The 19,621-nt window shown below is 55.6% G+C and overlaps 1 protein-coding gene across 46 annotated transcripts in view; it reads right to left on the reverse strand.

Annotated features, from left to right (window-relative positions):
• TNS1 (tensin 1) overlaps positions 1-19,621 on the reverse strand; it is a 206,656-nt gene that overhangs the window by 65,886 nt on the left and 121,149 nt on the right. For all 46 annotated transcript variants that reach the window (XR_011540158.1, XM_070619869.1, XM_070619854.1 and 43 more), the window contains 8 exons: positions 19,552-19,616; positions 17,968-18,051; positions 15,065-15,177; positions 14,603-14,663; positions 14,303-14,378; positions 13,577-13,706; positions 11,823-11,888; positions 10,567-10,683 (listed from right to left, as the gene is read on the reverse strand). Coding sequence is in view for 45 of the 46 variants with exons in the window: in XM_070619869.1 (XP_070475970.1) it covers positions 10,567-10,683; positions 11,823-11,888; positions 13,577-13,706; positions 14,303-14,378; positions 14,603-14,663; positions 15,065-15,177; positions 17,968-18,051; positions 19,552-19,616 (712 nt within the window). In the remaining variant the exon portion in view is untranslated. The remainder of the gene's footprint in view (positions 1-10,566; positions 10,684-11,822; positions 11,889-13,576; positions 13,707-14,302; positions 14,379-14,602; positions 14,664-15,064; positions 15,178-17,967; positions 18,052-19,551; positions 19,617-19,621) is intronic.

Below are 19,621 nucleotides of genomic sequence, written 5' to 3' on the forward strand. Positions count from 1 at the left end.
GGGTCAGTGGTGTCATCTTCTCTACCCACAAGGTCAAGCTGACCTTGCATGTGAATTCTCCACACTGATTGTTCCAGGAGGTCAGGAGAGGACTCCCCTCTTGGGGGAGACAAAGGTCCCCAGATCCTCCTCAAGAAGCCATGCCATGCTGCCCCTGTCACCATTCCTATGCAGATCACCCCACACAGAGACCATCTCTACTGTTCCTCAGCATCTCTGCCCAGGGGAGCCAAGAAGTCAGGGACCCAGCCTCACTCCACAGCTGGGCCCCCCTCTCACAGTCGGGAAGTTCTCCCAGGGAGCTCACTCAAACCCCTCCTGCTGTAGTCTGCACCCTTTGTCCTATATGATGTGACAGAACAGGGACAGAAGCTGAAGCTTCCAGTAGCAGCTTTGAACTTCTCCCTTCCTGCCCTCGCCGGCCCCACCTTGATGCAACCAGAAGGGCTGCCCTCCACGGCAGCCAGGTCAGGATTTCCCAACGAAAGTCAGTTTGGCACTGAATCCCAGGTTCTCAGCACCCACACTTAGAAAATCGCCCCCTGAAGCCCTCTGCTCAGAGACAAGGGCAGATGCACCACTCTAGGACCCCTGGGCCTCTGCATGAATTATTTGGGACCGCCTGCAATCCTGCGCTCACCTCTCCTGCCGGTTCCCCTCACATCGTACCCAACAGTGCAGAAAGCAAGAATGTCAGACCTGGGAGACTGTCAGGGGCACACATCCACCATGGTGCACAGGCGCCGTCCCAGGGGAGCCCGGGGGCTGTGTTCCACACTGCCTAACCGCCTCGCTCCCAGCCCAGAGGGTTGCCCTCTGCCACCCTCCCTCATCCTGCCTGGCCCTGGAGACGAAGGGACACAGGGCTGTGTGGGTGGCTGAGCAGCGGGAGGCAGAACTCGTGGGCTCTGTGCTGCCTGCCCCCCAGGGACCTGAAACCCGGCCTCCATCTCTGTGCAGCGGCTTTCCGGGCCAGGCCAGGCACCAGTTTTGGGGCTGGAAAGAGCTCAGACCAAGCAGCCTGAAGTGCTCCAGGCCACAGCTGAAGGATCTTTTAGATGGAGAAGGTAAAGTGACAGAAGCAGTGGGGACCCCTGACTCCAGCTCCGACCCCCCAAACTGGAGTCCTGCCCCCGTTTACTCAGGATATTATCTTGGACAAGGCTCTGACCGCCCTGTTGTGGCCTCAGTTTCCTCATCTATGAAATGGGGACAGCAGTTGTAACCAGACATTAATATGGACGTATTTGGGTCTCCACTGCGACAGGGGCCCCAGGAAAGTGAATGCCACATTCCAGAAGTCAGGCAGGAGGTCACCACACAGGGCTGGCAGAAAAGATGGCCAACGTCAAGAAAGTGAAGAGACAACCCACAGAATGGGAGAAAATATTTACAAATCGTGTATCTGTTAAGGAACCTATTTCCAGAATATGTAAGGAGCTCTTATAACTCAGTAATAAAACGCAAAAAACCTGATATAAAAAATGTGCAAAGGACGTAAATAGACATTTCTCTAAAAAAGGATATATAATAGCCAATTAGCACCTGAAAAGATGTTCAACATCATCAGTTCTTAGGGAAATGCAAATCAAAATGACAGTGAGATGCTTCATGCCCACTAGGATGGCTGGAACCCCAAAGACACATCACAACAGTGTTGGCGAGGCCGTGGAGAAACTGGAACCTCACACATCGGCTGGGAGGAGCGTAAGAGAGTGCAGCCGCTTTGGAAATCAGCCTGGTACGTCCCCAAAAGAGCTCAAACGGAGTTACGGTGTGACCCAGCAATTGCACCCCTAGGTGTCTACTCAAGCAAAGTGAAAAGATGTGTACGTCAGCGTCCATAGCAGTGCTCTTGATAACATCCCAAATGTGGACACAACGCACGTATTCATCAACTCATGTCTCTATAAACAAATACGGTCTGGCCATACAGTGGAATGTTATTCAGCAATAAAAATGAACACAGTACAGACACAGGGATGAGCCCTGAAAACATTTTGCTAAGTAGAAGGCAGCCACCCAAAGCCACACACTGTATGACTCCCTCTGCATGAAATATCCAGAAGAGACAAGTCTATGGAGACAGAAAGCCAATGCAGGCTGGGGGGGAGATGGGGGGCAGGGCCGAGATGGGGGGGTGACGGCTAATGATGTGGGGTGATGAAAACGCTCTAAAATTCCATCGTGGTGACTGTGTATGACCCTAAACACACTAAACCCACCGAATTGTACACTTTAAACAGGTGAAGTTACGGCGTTAAATTATGTCACTGTAACATTATCTGTTAAATTTTTATATATGTCAACATTAAATAATATTAGCTGTTAAATTTTTAAACTATTTTTAAATATATAGAAACATATATAACATTAGCTCTTATGTTAGCTGTTACATATATATACATAACATTGGCTGTTTAGTTTTTTAAAGAGAGCGGGCGCTGTGCACCGCCCCCCACATCAGGGGAGTGCACCGCTGCTGGAGACTCTGAGAGAGTCCTGGAGAGATGCTGTGGGGCTGCAGCGCCACCTGCTAGGGGCTCCCCCTCCTCTCCGTGAGTCTGCTGGAGCACGGAGAACACGAGGGACGGGGCCCGGCTCAGGCCTGGAAGTCTGAAGGGTGAGAGGCCGGTCCGGGAACAGAGAGAGGGGCTGCCTCAGCCACCTCCATCCCAGGCTTTGCTGAGGCCAAGAGCGTGTAAGGGCCACCGTGGACCGAGGGGAGAGCGTGCCGGCTGGGGCTGCCCAGACCCTATCCAAGGGGGCCCCCTGGAGGGCTGAGCCAACCTCCGCAGCAGGAGGCTGAGGGAGCGAGTGAAGGATACCTGGGCCGAGGAAGGGACGTAAGCATCTGACGGAGGTGCAGTCACCCACCTGAAGGAGACAATGAGTGAGAGATTTATGGGGGCTGGGGTGGGGGGGGTCTCCAAAACACCCACGAAAGAGCTGCAGGAGAGAAAACAGTTGGCATTCGATGCCTCCAGAATCTTCCACCAACAAAGAGCTCAGAAATCGTATCACCAGTGCCTGTCTCACACAGCGCCAGGGTGCCGGGCAGGCCAGAAGGCTCAGGGCCTTCCCCCCTTTCCTCTCTTCCCACAGTCAGGAAAACAGAGAGCAAACCTACCCAACCCCCATCTTCCTCCCACACACACAGCCGGCGGCCAGGCAGGAGCTGACAAGGGGGAAGACGTAACTGATGAAGGACCAAGGTCCCCGGCTCGGGAGCCCTGATCACCGACTGAGGGTCCTCTGTTACTGGGAGTGACTAGAAAAGGCACAGGCCTCGCCCTCATGTCGCTCGGGGCAGGGGAAGCAGAGGACAGACTTAAAGGGCGGGTAGATAAAATCAAGTGGCCCTCTGACCACAGCCCACAAGTTCTGCTTGTAGTTCTAACAATAGTTACAAACTACAATAATAGTTACAAAACAGTAGCCACCTAGGCGTTTGGGGAGCAGTGACCAAGAGAGCGCATAGTCACGCCCGGCCCAGGGTAGGCAGACAAGGCCAGCTATCACCTAGCCATCGTCATTGTCAACCTCATTTCGTTGTGAGGGGTTAGGGTTTTAGACCTGGAAGTCCCCTTGGGAAACCATCCTCCTCAATTCACTGATAACGGAAACCGAGAGCCAGAGAGGGAAAGTAACTTTTCCAAGGTCACAGCAAGTCGGTCTCAAAGGTAAGTCTCCTGCCTCCTGAGAGTGGAGGCCCCAGAACAGAGCCAGCTGTAGACAGCAGAGCAGAGGGGCCAGGGACCTGAGGGCGTTTTCTCAAGAAGAGAGGGCGCGTACACCTTCAAATCCCACCTCTGTCTTCTCTCCCCCAGCACTTCAATAATAGTAACAACAGGCATGTATGATTGCCAGCACAGTACAGACCAGGCACGCTATGCTCACCTCTCACACACGTGACCTCGCTGGATCTTAACCCCACCCCATGAGGAAGGTAGTTATTGTGCCCATCTCACAGATAAAGCACCTGGCTCTCAGAGGCAAAGTGACTTGACCAAGGAACGTGGAAACAAACCACAGAGCCCGGAACCTGACGTTCTGACTCTAGATCCCACAGCCTTACTCCCTTTAGCAGACATCAGTCTGCTCAACATTGAGTCAGCTTTCCATCTTCCATGCTCAGCTCCAACTGCCCGCTCTGAAGTTAGGTACAGGTGTGTGACTTGTTTTGGCCAATGAAACGCAAGCAGAAGGAAAGTGTGTCCTTCCAGGCAGAAGCAGTGTGCAAGTCTACGAGATGACGCCAGCAGCACCCAGAGCAACTAAGAAGAGAGACCCCTGCCAACCCACACCGGACACGCAGCACGGACAAGAAACATGCTTTTTGTGGGTTAGGCCACTGAGCATTTGGGGCTGTTTGTCACCCAGCTTAACCAAGCCCCTCCTGATGGACACAACCACAGAGCCACGCTGCCCCCACTCCAAGCTCCTGAGCGGGAAGGCCTTGGAGGGAAGCCGGGCAGGCCCGTCCCAGCTCCTCAAAGTCACCAGAAGAAATGATGACTGAGCTCAAAGAAACGGAACAAAGCACTACTCCAACCTCCTTATCTGACCAGAAACAAGGAGGATCTAAAGGAAAGGAGTTACCAGAACCCAAATCTCCCACCTCCGAGGCCCATGTCTGTCCAGGTCTGTGTGTCCGTCTCTCCATGAGCACCTGCTCCTCTCTCCTTCTCTCTGCCTGTTTGCTGGGTCCCTCTCCCTCCCTCCTTCCTCTCTCTCAGAAAAGTCGGAGAACCTTCGGACAAGCCAGCTCCCCAAGTCACCACAGACAGGGACTCCTGGCTGCCGTCGGGAAGGCGTTCCCCAGCGAGGCCCAATGCACTCGAGGCGGGCGGGTGCCCTGCAGGGCTGGAAGCCCCACCCTGAGGAAGCGAAGGCCTCTGCTCACACATCCCGAGGCTGAGAAGCGTGGGCACACAATCAAGCCCCCTGTCACCAGCCCCTGGCTCTGGTGGGACTGCCCACAGAAACACAAGAAGGTCTGAGGGGCACCACGCAGGAGGAGACACCCAGAAGCAAGGTGGCTACCAGCCCCCTCGCCACTCCGGTGGGGCACTTCTCCCCTCACTCCGTCTCTTGGCCCCAAGCAATCTTGTGCCCTTACCCAGCACCCGCCCTTAGTTTCCAATCCTCTCTTTAAGTCACGAGAAACTCAACAACTCAACATCCAAGGAGATCCGAGAAGGGTGGGAGCTGACGGGTGGGCAGCAAGGGAGCTCAGCCCTGGTTGACCTCCAGGCTTCTCGGAGGCGGAAGACACCCCCATCCCTTGGTCTGGGACTTGCTTCCGAGAAGGCCTGCCCTGGAACACTCTGGAGGAATCTGGAGACGGCTCTCTGCAGCATAGGCAAAAAACCAGCCCCGCTCCCACCACGGGGAGCTGGGAGCCGGGCACGGGGCTTCAGAACTCAGGCCAAAAAGCTAATGGGGCTTCTGGAGACTGTGAAACATGGTGTCAGCCAGAGCGCTGAGCTGGCAGGCTTCAGACCAGACTGGAGAAAGACAGACACGGCCCGAGGAGGCGGCTGATGGGGGACCAGGCAACCCTCCCCTCCACCCCCCGGGGCCTTCCTGTCCCTCCCACTCAGGACCACAGGCAGCCCAGAAAACTCCTTCCCAGGTGTTACACTCTGTACCGTGTGCTCCCTAAAGTTCGTTTGTGGAAGTCCTAACCCCCAGGACCTCAGATGTGACTCTCTGGAGACACGGCCTTTCAAGAGGTAAACACATTACAATGAGGTCACACAGGTGGGCCCTAACCCAACCTGCCTGGTGTCCTCACAAGAAGAAGAGATGAAAACACAGACACACAGCAGGAGGACCACGTGAAGACACAGCAAGAAGACGGCCGTCTACCAGCCAGAGAGAGACCTTAGAGACGCAAGCCTTTCGACAGCCTGACCTCAGACTTCGGGCTCCTGGAGCCGCGAGAAAAGAAATGTCTTGTTTAAGCCACCCAGGCGTGGCATTTTGTTGTGGCCGCGCCAGCAGACTAAGACCCCAGGCCACGGGGTTCACCACAGGGTACTGCTCCCAAAGGAGGGGTCCCCAAGATGGCAGGTGCTCTGCTGCTCCCCGGCCACCTGTCCCAAGGCCTGGAACCTTCTCTGGGCAGTAAGTTCTTGATATGAAGCTTCCACTTGACTTTTCGCCTTTCATCACTTCCCCATCCTTCCAGTCTAAGCAAGGGGAGCCACAGCGTTCCCCAGGCACCATGGTCACTGCACAGAGGCCACTCTCCCTGTTGCCCCTATTTCTGGTTCTGTTTCCTGGACCCATCCAACAGGACCAGGGCTGCCCTGTGTGGCAGGGGGCGTCCTGTCATTTGAGGGTGAGGAGCCACCTGAATTCAGGGTGTGGGGCGGGTGAATCTGCAGACCTCCCAGGGAGGCGCGAAGCAAGGCGGGGTCAGATCCCTGGGTTCACATGTCCACTCCGCCTCTCAGGTCCTGACCCGGGTGAGACAGCGACCTCCCACACTTGCGTGTGGTCACTGGCACAGCCTGAGCCGAGATGGTGCAAAGGTGGTCCCACACGCGAGGATTTCCTCCCCTCTGGCCAGTCCCCCTCCCTCTCCAGCCTCAGTTTCCTCATTGTGGTGGGAGGGCATCAGATGGGCTCTATGATGGGCCCAGGCCACCCCTACCTGGGAGGTCGGCCTACAGAGAACAAAAGTCCCCATATGGATTTTTCTCCTTCGTTTAGCTGCCCAGATGGGTCGGCAGCATCCTGAGGGAGCGGAAGAAAGTGGAGCGCCACAAGGCTGCACCCCCGAAACCTGAATCTGGACTCAGGGGGGCTGGGATGCAGGCAGCGAGGAAGGGGTTCCACAGAGCAGCTCCTGACAGGAGGGTGAAGTCAGGGTCTCCTGGAGGGCTTCCTGGGGGAGCAGGAGCTCTGACCCCAGCACTGAGCACCCTCACTGCAGGGAGGGGGTGAGTGGGGCCCAGGTCAGAGATGATCTCTGCTCCCGAGTGCCTGGCTCAGTGCCCCCACCCTCCCTCCGAGGCGCCCAGTGGGCTCCAGAGGGACTGGCCTGGCCTCTCCTCTCCCCTCCCCTGGTGGGTGCTTCCAGAAATGGTCCCATCTCACCTTGGACACACTACCCTCTACCTAGTTTGAGAGGCCAGCCCCTCAGCAGAGGCATTCCCGAGGGAGCAGCCCCACACCCTCCAGGGGGCGGAGGGACATCAAGGGATGTGTCCTAGCAGTTCCCTGCACTGAAGTCCCACGGGGACCTTCTTGCGGGGCAGGGCCACCGTCTCCGGGTACCACGCCCGGTGCACCACCGCACCTAGCCCCTCCCTCAGCCCTATCTGAGGGACAAGACAAGGGTGATCCGGTCTGTCCATCAGTGAGAGGTCAGGGACAAAAGGGCAGACACTCACCCAAGCTCGGGGGGACCAAGAGATTGCCACAAGATCAGATGCCCAGGAGAGGCCCCTGGGGATGTCAGCCAACCCAGGACTGCCCAGGGGTTAGCGCTGGGGTTCCACACCCAGATTTGCTCTTTACTAGCCAGGCAGCCTTGGGCAGGTTACCTTCCCCCTCTGTGCCTGGTCTCCATCTCCGGGCATCACAATAGTGCCTGCCTCACAGAGTGGCTGTGAGGTTAGACGAGACAGCCACTGTAAAGTGCCTGCAGCATGGACGGCGTGGCAAAGCCGGAGCTGGCTCCCAAGGCCAGGGGCCCTCTCCCTCGGCCCTGTCTGCAGACCTCTGAGATGCCCCCACAGCCACTACGGACGCATCAGAGACTCGCGAGGAAACAAAACAGGCAGCCCCTCCATGGCTGCTGCTCCCCAAAAGGGGCCCCAAATGATCTGTTGGCTGAACCCCCAGGTTATAGCTGAGTAAACCGAGGCCCCAGGAAGAGGGCTTCTCGTCAAAGGATCTGAACCGGGTAGTTTGGCTCCAGAGGCCACATTCTTAACCCCTATACCAACTGCCTCCTGTGAAAACTGCTACGACAGCCCAGGGACATGGGTACTGTTACCGTCCCAAGTGTAGATGAGGAAACTAAGACCACAGGCCCACGAAATAACAGCCCAGGCGTAAAGCTACAGAGCAGAGAGCTGGGCTCAGGACCAGGCCATTGGGCTGGGAGGCACACAGCCTCACCCACTAGACCACTGCCCTCCGGTCAGCTTGCCTCTCCTGGTCCAGGACGTCCCCGGAGAGCAGGCAGAGCCCCTGGGACACCACATCACCCCCCAAGGCCGTCCCCCAGCCCTAGGACCACTCCAGGGATGCCCAAGCCCCCTCCCAGGCTCCAGCTTGAGCCATCTCCTAACCACCCGTGGTACTGGGGGTTAGGTGCCCTTACTGCAGCTAGCACATGGGGAAACTGAGGCACAGGGACTTGCCCACAACTAAGGAGACAGACACAAACCTCCTGCTTCCCTCTCTTGACCAGAAGAAAATTCTTCTACCTCTGGGCCTCAGAATCTAGAACCTTCCAGAAGTGCCCCCAGTCAAGAAGAGAAGCAGGATGGGGAGAGTGATGACAGCTCTTGCCCCAGGGCTGGTCTCGGCTTGCTTTCCTGTCCTGGGGGAGGCAGCCTGGCGGCAGCAGGGAACACACCATGGGACAGGCGGGGTCTGCCCCGGTAACCACAGCACTGCTGGGCTCCAGGCCCCAGGCAGGCGAGAGGACACAGGGCCGTGAGCTGCTCCCCCTACCCTCCCTTCCCACCCTTCAGGCACAGGGCCAGCGGCTCAGCCTCCAGACAGGAGCCCGCCTGTCCCTGCAGGACCAGCTGACCTTTAACCGACGAGAATGTCCCTCTGGCTCCATCTCCTGCCTGGGGGAGCGGATCGGAGGAGAGAGGTGGGGACAGGGGGCAGGAGAATAGTCCAGAGCCCCCATGGTCTCCCCTTCCTCCCTTCCCTGCCCCTCGCTGTTCTGTCCCCTCCTGCTCCATCATCTGCTCCCTCCTCCCCCTACAGCCGACCACGTCCCATGCCCCGTCCTTCCGCAGCCCCTCCTGCCCCTTAATTACTGTACCTTTTCTTGGCTTGGCACTTTATCGTCTACCAAGTGTTTTTACATTTACCATCGCATTGATTCCACATGAGGGAGAGATGGGGAGACATTGATAATTCCTTCAAATTGCCAAGTGTTCTTGTTAAAAATGCAAACATCCCCAGCCTGATGAACAATTAGGCTGGCAGCCTCTGGTACCTCGGGACTGCTTCATCTCACCCTCGGCCTCCTCCTCAGCTGCTCAGCACAAGCAGATGGGGCAGTGGGAGGGCCCTGGCCCCGGGCAGGACCGAAGGTAGCTGAGAACAAGCCTTCAACTTGCAGCGTTGCCCATAAACAACAAGCTCCCATGGAGCGCCCTAAACTTTCGCCCCTCGTCCCCTGCGCTCTGAAATCCACGCTCATTCTTGACACTCCAAGGTCAGAGGGAGAATCTTTGCGCAGAAAAAGTCTGAAGGTCGTCCAGGCTGGACTCGGCAAACCCAAAACCTTGGAGAGGGAGGCAGGAGGCAGGAGAGGGCACCTGGCTCTGCCATGTGGCCCAGGGTCCCCGGGACGGCGCCGCCTCACCCCAGGGCCAGCCTCGGCTGCAAGGAGAAGCCCAGAGGTTGGACACTGGTGTCCTTGAAAGGACACATCCTGGGCATGGAGGGAGGAGTCAGGAGCCCCCTCCTTTGAGGGGGTCCATCACCCCAACTAATGGGGATGGGCCGATGGTCCTGAGGTCCCCCCTGCTCCCACATGCCGTACCCAGGACCAAAGCAGGGAGATAAGCCTGTGGCCAAACCCCATACAGGGCGTCTCGAGAGTTCCTGGACTCCCGGGAGGCTCCCTCTCAGAGACCCTGCCCTGCGCCCCACCACACATATTCCAATGAAGCACGTAAATAAATATAATCCATCCATAACTCTCGAGAGTTGAACTGAGTCGCAGCAGACCACCTGACATAATGTTAGGTTTTGTAGCTAAATTCAACATGGATTAATTTCCATTCTGCAGTTTTCTTTTCAAACTTTGGAGCCTATCAGTTTGTTTCCAGCTCTCAAACGTTTTCGTTGGCCGGTGATGAAAGTTTGTGGGCCCTAGATGCTGTGTCTACATTCCTAGCGCTCTGACCCCAGAGAACTCAGGCGGCAAGCCTGGAGAAACGCAGCAGCAGGTTTAACAGAAATCTAACCAATTCTGTTTGCAGCACTGGCGGGTATGTGAAGTGTCACTCAACGCAACCTCCTCCAAGGAGCCCTCCCAGACCTCTCCAGCTCTCAAGAATCCCTCCGCCACCAATCTCAAAGCCCTCCCTGTCCGTGGGGCCCGTTCGGCACCAATGGCACACCCTCGTGTGGCTGCTTGGCTGCATTCTCTGGCTCTGAGTTCATTATTTAACACATTCATGTTGTGTCTTATCTTCCCCCACTGAACTGTGAGCTCTCCAGATGCCCTGGACTTGTCCTCTGCCTCCTCTTGGAACTAGTATAGTGTCGCAGCCAACCAAGAGAGCGGAGGCCATGTGAGCAGGGGCTATGCGGAATGGAGAGGGGCTGGAAGCCAGGGGTTCCACCTACCCTCCATGCCGTCATCCCGAGGGCCATTGAAGTTGTCATACGAATCCCAGCGGATGAGAGGGTCGGAGGTGTTATAGTCCACGGACACGCTCGGCCCGTTCTCCAGGTGTTCCATGCCTAAAAGGAACAGGAAAGGGCAGCGGGACAGTGGAGAGAAAGAAAAAAAGAGATCAGCCAGCTGGAAAAACAGAGGAAGTCAACAAGCTCTCCACAGATGCTCCCCAAGGGACTTCTCAGTTTCTTGACCATGGCAGGGTGGGACCAGTGGCTTAAGTTGGATGGAGAATCCAGGGGTCTGGTTTCTTGCATTCTTGAAAAGGCTCATACCAGGTCGTAGGGGCAAATCAGGTCAGGAGCACTGAGGAATAAAGATACCCCTAGGAGAAAGCTGGGGGGCCCCCAACTGGGTGTCTGCCTCTTTCTCGTACGTCCCAGGGGCCCCTAGCGCAGTGTCCAAAGACCAGAGGGTCTGCCCCTGGAGTGAGCAGGAGTGTAGGAGAGGCTTGTGATGGGCGGCATGGGGTCAAGGACAGCAAGCAAATCACAGCCCTGAAATGGACAGGACACAAGGTCATCCTAGCCATCCTCCCGCCCCCACCCAAGATGCTCTCTGCTCCAAGCAGAAATCTGAGGGGGCGGCAGACTCTCCGACACATCGGAGAAAGCCCAGGATGAAGACGCACAAGCTGCCAGTCAGTCCTTCTGAGGCGAGTTACCCTCCTGCCTGGCAGTCCTCTCTAATCTACCCAGACTCCCTCTCTCTGTAACCAAACTTCATCTCCTCCCTTTCTGTTCTCAAAAAAGATGGAGAACAACTGGTCTCCACATATAACCAGTCTAAAGGCTTAAAGACTATTATTAAATTGGCCTTCTCATCTTCAGGTTCTCATCTCAGTTCTCATAAACGCTTATCGTCCATCCAGCATCTCTGAGTGTCCCCTCAGCCACTCCCTCCATCCATCATGGCCCTCAGTCTCTGAATATGATAAGATGACCTAATGGGACCAGAACAGTTTATCCAACCCAGCGCCTCTTGGTCTGCTTTTTTATTTTTATTCTCCAGAGATTAAGTCACTGGTTCATGTTTAGCTGGGGGTCCACTATGATACCCAGATCCTTCACTGCTGGTCTGCCTGTCAGTCACAGCTAACTTGATAATGGTAGAGCAGATCAGTGGGAGAGCATGGGGGGTGGGATGGGGACAGGTCAGGATGGAGGGAAGGAGGTGGAAGAATGAACTCTAACTTAGCTGATACCTTGAATTTTCTCTGGTCCATAAGAAAAGACAAATTCCACTTTGCCATATTCTGGAAATCGATCATCTGAAAAAGGAGAAGGAAAGACAAAACTGGGCAATTAATTCCCAAAAAGGACTCCATAAAAAGTTTTCTTCTAGAAAAGATTAAAGTAATACATGTATACACACTTGACAACATAATTAGACATATATACACAATGAAATAAGTCCTGCCCCCCTTTAGCACCACTTCTACTTGCCTGAGGTAACCATTTCTAACCATTTCCAGTTCTTGTTTTACCAACAGTTACCTCAAAAAGTCTAAACAATACCCATGATTTTTACGCCACTGTTTCTAAATTCACCAATTTGAAGTAATCTCCATTGATTCACGACTAGGAAGATGAATAATTTGGATCACTCGTACTGCCACCCCCTTCTTCTTAAATCTAGTATTATCATTATCATCATCATCATTTATTCTACTGATTACCTTTGAAACTTTCAATACTAGAATTAAGCCTCTATTCTTGATCTGTCTGTTTTCAAAGGTGTCTCCTGACGCCCCCCCTACTCCACGTAAGAGGAGGAAATTTGTGCCCTGCCCGTCCCCGCCGCCTCTCATCAACGCCACCTTCATTTGGTCAGCTCTTCCTTTATTTGTCCTTGTTAAGACTGATAACATTAACATTCTGTTCTATAACTGTACCAGCATCTTCTGCTTCTGCCCCCCCACACACACCCAACGCCCCCCTCCCCGCCCCCCGGCGCCAGTGCAGGGAAAGCTCATCACAGAAACATTCTTCTTCGGGGCGAGCCAGACTGTGCTGTGGGGCTCAGGCCCCTCCTCCCAGCCCCGGCCCCACTCTCTGCTCTCTGCCTGAGCCCAGTGCAGACGCAGACCACCATCCACCGCTTGTAGGAAGAGAAGCCGCAGGAGGGCTGGTGTCCACTCCCTGGGGTGCCCATCAAGCCTGTGTGTGTCTCCATTACTGCAGGCATCACTTCATAGTCTCATGTTTGTACATCTCTTTCTCCTGTGAGACTGAGAGCTCCCTGAGGGTAGGGCCTTACTTCTTCCTCTTTGTACCCCCAGCATCTAGCACACGCCTGGCACATACAGACACATAAGTGATGCTTGGTGGACAGATGGGTGGATGAACGGATGTATGGATTGTTGAATGGGTGGGTAGACGTCTGGATGGATGGATGGATGGATTTGGATGGTGGGTAGGTGAATGAGTGAATGAGTGGATGGGTAGATAGGTAGATGGATGGATGGATGGGAGAATGGATGGATGAATGGATGGAAGGATGGATGGACAGACGGAGGGACAGATGGATGAATGAATGGACTTGGATAGGTACGTAGCTGAATAAGTGGGTGGATGGATAGGTAGGTGGATGGATGGATGGACAGGTGAATGGATGGATGGATAGGGGAATGGATGGATGGATGGGGAATGGATGGACGGATCTGGATGGGTGGGTGGATGAATAGGTGGATGGATGAATGGATGTGGATTGGTGAGTGGATGGATGGGTAGATGAGTGGATGGATGGATGTGGTTATGTCCTGGCCCTGAATGTGATACCCATAAAACCTCAAATGGATAGAGGAAAGAAGCAGAGGGAGATACCTCTCTGGCCACCTCCCCTTCCCTCAGCTAACGCTTCCCTCTCCACTGCTGCCATAGCCCCTCTATTATTGCTCTTCTACCCTGTGGCCTAATTATTCCTTGCTAGGTCTGCCTCTCTACTCAATGAGCCCACCTTTGAAGGCATCATCAAGGTCCTCCTTCCCGAAGACAACCCCCAGGTCATGGATGGCGCAGGTGTGGAACTGCACACGGAAGATGACGTCTCGGGCTGGGCTCCGGAACTTCTTGTGGTAGCACTTCAGCTGAGGGGGGAAGCGAGTAGAGCCCATCAGGGACCAGGGGATGGGAAATCAGGTCCCAGGGAGCCTCCACAACAGGGGCCCTGAGGCTCACTCCAACCCAGTGAGGGAGAGGTCACCAACACCAAATAGCATCTCAGAGCTCTCTGAAGAAACTTCTAGAAGAGCAGAGAGTTGAAGGCCAGTCTTGCCCTTAGGGGACAAAGCTGTCCCCCCAAGTAGGCACTGTATACAGGGTGGAAAGGAGAAAGCAGGAGTGGACTGAAATCGCAGGAGGACGGCTGTGGTCAGGGCTGAGGGAGTCCTGGTCACCAACAGGAAGCCAGGAGGCAAGAGCTCATACTGACATATTTCCCAGGAGATGGCTCCAGAACAAGAAACAAGCCCCTGGGAAGGGATGTCCAACTCCAAGGCAGGGGAACAGACAAGGCCTGTCGGAGGCTGGAAGGCCTTGCAGGAGCCCTCAGAGCCTACGACCCCAGGGCTGGTGGCCCACCAGGAATGACGGTCTTGTCTGGAGAGGCAGGAGGCAAGCAGGAGGAGAGAAGAGAGCACAGACAACCTGGGAAGTGGGGGCTCGAGACAGAGGGGGCGCTCACCAAGATGTCTCCCTTCAAGAGCAGCCCAGGCTCGATGGTGATGCAGATGCTGGTCTGGCTGTCTCCTTGGACGTTGCTATGGGAGACAGGCGGGCAGAGGGAGACAGGACAGCTGAGGGGGCGGGCGGCGCGCTTTCCCTCTGCTGCCCCTCTGCCACAGGGCGACTGGGAAAGTTCGCCAACTCCATCGCTCAGCCCTCTCCTGGACGAGGTTCTAGACAGCACCCACCCACTCTCTGCCCCTGGTCCTGGGCCTCAGCCTCCGGCATCCCTGGCCTCTCACTCCCGAGGAATACCTACTAGATGCCAGATGTGTAAACGGGCTGCATGGCCTGGTAGATGCGGAGAAACGGCCGACACCCTGTAATGGAGGGGTGGTGTTAGTTAAGACAGGAGGAACAGGGCAAGGAGGAAGGGGGAGAGGAGAGAGTCAGGAAGGACTAGGAGGAGGAGAGGCAGGGAGAGGAAGGAGGAAAGGAAGAAAGAGGAAGTGAGGAAGGAGAAATGGAAAGAAAGAGGAAGAAATACTAGCTTTTCATTTGAAAGGCATTTTAAGCTTACAAAAACACTGTCACATCCAACCTCTGGTGCCAGCAGGCACCGCAAGCACGAAACGCATTTTGCACAGGAATAGACGGGCTCAAAGAAAGCTCAGGAAGTGGTGCAGTGGAAACTCCAATCCAAGCCCACATTTCTACCACCCAAGGCTGCCTCTTAGGAGGGAGATGGAAGCCACGGCAGGGAGGAAAGCCCAGCAGGTACCTCCTTTAGACTCGAAGTTGGGGATGCCGTGCATGATCACGTGGTGCAGAAACAAGGGCTTGTTGTTCATTTTGATGGAGCCAGAGAGCAGGCCGCTGAAGTAATGCACGTACCTGGAGCAGGGGGAGGGGCGGCTTCAGCCAGGGGGCCTGCACTGGAGCAGAGCCATCCCGTTCTCTTTTCCCCCAGACATTGCCCTAGGTAATGTAGTGTAGCCCCTCACTATCAACCCCCAGGCCTCCTGGCGGCCGATGTCGCAGCCCCAGCACAGTCCTCCCTTGCTGCCTGGAGCCCTAGGTAGGGAGGGCCAGCAGGTCCCACTACACCTGGAGCTGGGTCAAGCCAAACCTCCCACTCGGGGTTCTCCAGCGCCCCCTGGTGGTCAACATGAGCATCTCATTCCTGCTTCACTCCCAGCCCGGGAATCTCCTGTTGGACCAAACTTCCTCCCACACATTCCTGGCAGGCATCCTCATCAGTACACAAGGCAGGCTGATCGACCACCAAACAGCTTGGCACCCTTATACCAAGCCCAAACCAATTTTACGCCCCTGCTGTACCCCAACAGACCCACTAGCCACACGACAGGCCAATAAACAGTAAGAGCTTAATAATTACAGCCCTTGACTTTTTTTACATCACGCTGAAGTGTATAAAGTTCCTCTATATCATTTCATCTGGTATTTGAGGATATCTAACTTCCATTAAGCATGTCTATCCCTAGGGTCAACAGCCTCCAATTCTTTTAACAAAGATCTCTTTTAACAACGATTGGAAGAAGGCAAGGATTAACGCATCTCCACTCCTCCGGAAAAGATGGAAAACTTGGTCCAGAAACAGTCACTGGCCTTCCAAAGACACACAGCAAGAACACACAAAGCTGGGAGTGGGTGGGGAGAAGGGAAGAAGTCTGAGCCCCAGCATCTGCCAGAAGGAGAAGCATCCTTCTGCCGTCAATCGGTCGGCACTTCCTCCTTTATTGGCAGAGGATGCCACGCTGGGTCAGCTGGACCAATCAGAATGCACCCTGAGACCCAGGGAGCCTAGCGGGCTCTTTGAGGTAGGGGAGACCAAAACCCACAGGACCATGACAGTGGCCCCCTCCTCTCTCTCAGCTCCTCGGCCTGCCTCCAGGCCTGTGGGCCTCTGTCCCTGGGCCGGGGTGGGGCCACCTCGGACTCCCCATAATGATAATCTGATGGGCAGTGCCAGCTCCCATTCAGGCCCTGCCCACCCCCAGCCCCATTACTCAAACCGGAAACCTGGAATGGCGGGTTCCTATCAGATCTTCTGATCATGCCAACAGGATGTGTCTGTGTGCTGGGGACAATGAGTCCGGGGGTGGGGTGACAATGAATGGGGGAGCCACGGGCAAAGCCCCTCCCTCCCTGCCCTCGACTCCGCCAACCGCTCCATTCCCTGAAAGAGCCACTAACAAGAAGGCAGGCACGCGGCAGTGAGCTGGCAGCAAACCCACGGTCACATGTCCACATCTGGGCACCAACAGAATGACCACCTGCAGGCAGATGCGGCTGCAGACATGAGGGGCGAGGCCAACACAGACCGTGTGAACACACGCACACTCCCACTGCATCCATGAGCACTGTGGAGTCCCCGAGTAACCCTTCCTGAGAGCTGACAGTGCCCCCGTTATCCAGGCTTCTAACTCAGAGATGAGCCTGCTCTGTCCACCCTCTCCAAGCCACACTGTGCCATCGTAGCGTCACACTCCTCCAGCTGGTCAAGGTCAAGGGTCAGTCCCATGACCAAGGCCACCAGCCACCTGTGGCAAGCTGGGCAATGAGAGGGTGTTGGGGTGATGGTTCTTTCCTCCCTGAGACCTCTGCCCTGGGAAAACTCTCACTGATCCACAGCTGCTGCGTCTGGTGGCCCAGCCAAAATTTTCTGCACATAAAGACACCCCATTTCTGATCACTGACCCCGAGGCTGGCTGCCGGCTGTTTTGTGCCAACTGTAAGGCACTGGGTTGCCTGAGGACTCACTTCTGCTTGGGTTTCCTGCTACAATGGTGGAAACAGCCCCGAGGGGTGCCAGCACACTTCTAGCAAGGCAAGCAAGGAGGGGGTGACAGAGTGTGAGTCGAGGACCCCCAGTATGGAGAGTCTGGGAAGCCCCAGGACCTGCAGCTAGGGGGTCCTGCTTGGCCAGGCAGGGCTCCAGGGCCTGGGAAAGCCAACCCACTGGATGTTTTGGCCTCCAGCCTGCATACTTGCTATTCCCTCTGCCTGGACCCTTTACCCCAGATCTTTCCTCTCAGCCCTCACCTCATGTTACCATCTTAGAAGGTCAGGCCGTTGGAATCAGCCCCTCACGCCCACCCCTCACTCTAGCCCACCACGTTCTGTTGAGTTTTTTCCTCCAAAAGACTTCTTGCATGTGAATGACCTTGATGGTTGTGTCCTTGGGTATCATCCACTAGAAGGTCCCCGCAAGACCTTGTCTGAGACTCAGTGCTGTGATCCCAGGGTGCAGAGCAGGGGGACACATCATAGGCAGGCATGGTGGCTCCACAGCTCTGGCCACACACACACAGGAGCTGGGCCCAGCCCCACTCTCCGGTTATCCGCTCTGGGCCCAGGATCCCACCATCTGACTCGCACTCCCCCAGCCTCCCCCAGGTGCACCTGGCGCTGCCACTACCTGTGCTGTGGATCAGACACCACGAAACAGCACGTTACTCCAGAGCAGAATCTGGGGCAGCCGTCAGGACAGTGGGCAGCACAGCATGAGGACACTGCATGGCCCAAGTTATAGGCTCTCAGACACATTCTAGCTCTGTCACTACCCGCTGGAGACCCTGGCCATGTTGCGTCCCCTCCCAGGCTCGGGCTTCCCATCCGTAGGATGGGCATGCCCTGGAGCATCAGACGATAGCTCATCACCTTCTCTGGGATGGCTGGCCAATGGGCACAATCTTATCCTCGTAGAACCGCTTCATTGCAAACCGGTCCAGGGCCTGGTTGGCACTGTGAAGAGAGACAGGTGGTCAGAGGAGCCAACTGCCACATCCAGGACCCCCTTGTCCCTCCATCCCTGCCCCCCAAGACCTGCAGAACCCTCCAGCCACCCTGTGCCGAGAAACTTTCAGGAAAAGAGTGCCCCCACATCCCTCCATGCTGTGTGCTGCCGCGCTCAGCACGGGGCTCTGAAGCCAGCCGGCTGGGAGCCCATCTCCAGTCTCCCACTCACTTCTCAGACCTGTGCCATGAGGCCGGTTACATAACCTTTCTGAACCTGATTTTCCTTTCCGGTCAAATGAGGCAATAATCGCGCCTTCCTGCAGGTTGTTATGGTGGTCATGAGATAAAATCTAAAAGGAGCTCGGCCCGTGTGGACACATAGCAGGTACACAGGAAGTGCTCACCGTGAAGCAAAGATGGGGCTGAGTTAGGTTTCTTAAAGTCATCAAACCAGCGTCCTACCGGCAAGCCCTCCACAGAACATTCTACCCATCCTCAAAGAGCACTGGAGAGACAGACCACCCTCCTCCTCCGTTCTCGACTCTCCAAAGACGTCCCATCACTCTTAGAATCAACTCCAGCATCCTCAACACGGCCTACGAGGCCCCGCCATCTGCCTCACTTCCTGCTCCTCGTCCCCCAACTCACTCAGCTCCCAATAGGCCCGCCCCTCGCACCCCGCTGCAAACCTTTGTTCTTCCTCTTCTCTCTGCCTGGAAAGTTCCCCTCCCAGACTTTACATGACTCAGCCCTTTCCACCTGCCCTCTACTCAGTTCCGCTCTCTATGCAAACATCACCTCCTCGAGAGGCCTCCACTGACCAGCTCTCATCTCCCTTCTTTCACAGGACTTAGTGCCCGCTGTTACTGAGGTCCTTGTTTACTTTTTTAAAATCCATGAGGGCAGTGGCCGGGCTTTGCCCATAGCTGCCTTGCCAGCACCCACACACAGTGGCTCTTCCATAACCACTGTTGAATGAAGCAACAAACGAACAGATGAAGCCCTCTGCTTCTCTGCAAGATGGGATCAGAATGGGGTGCATCCACTGGGTGTTTCCTATTCTTGCTCCAAACACCTAAGTGGGAAGAGGGCCCTGCTGGCCAGAGGCATGGGCACAGACGAGATAGCTTCTAGATGGTTCTGTCGGACCCAGATCTGATGCAAGATTTCTTTCTGACTCCCTCCCTGCTCACCCAGGGAAACACAAGACAGTTTGGGAGGGAAAGTGGCCCCAAGAAGCTGGCTGGATGGGGTGTCCATGACTGACACCGTCCAGGTGCCCCGACGGAGGGATGGAGTCTCCTCGCTGCTGCCCTTCGTCCACAGGCTCCTGCCTCAGAGCTCTGGGCAGGCACCTTCTCCCTTCTACCGGGTCCTCCACCTCATCTTCAGCACCTCGCATCCCTGTCTTCACCTCCCACCCCAAGGAAGGGAGAGGCCTGGGTGGAGGGGGAGGGGGGTCCCGCTGTCAATATTCAGAGAACAGGGGGCTGAGGGGCCTCTTACCTGGCAGAAATGTTGCTGTAGTGCATGTAAGCCGCGATGACAACACCTATCCTGCCCCGGTTTCCCTGAA

Source organism: Equus przewalskii, chromosome 5 (genome assembly GCF_037783145.1).
Source record: "Equus przewalskii isolate Varuska chromosome 5, EquPr2, whole genome shotgun sequence".
In the NCBI taxonomy this organism is placed as follows: domain Eukaryota; kingdom Metazoa; phylum Chordata; class Mammalia; order Perissodactyla; family Equidae; genus Equus; species Equus przewalskii.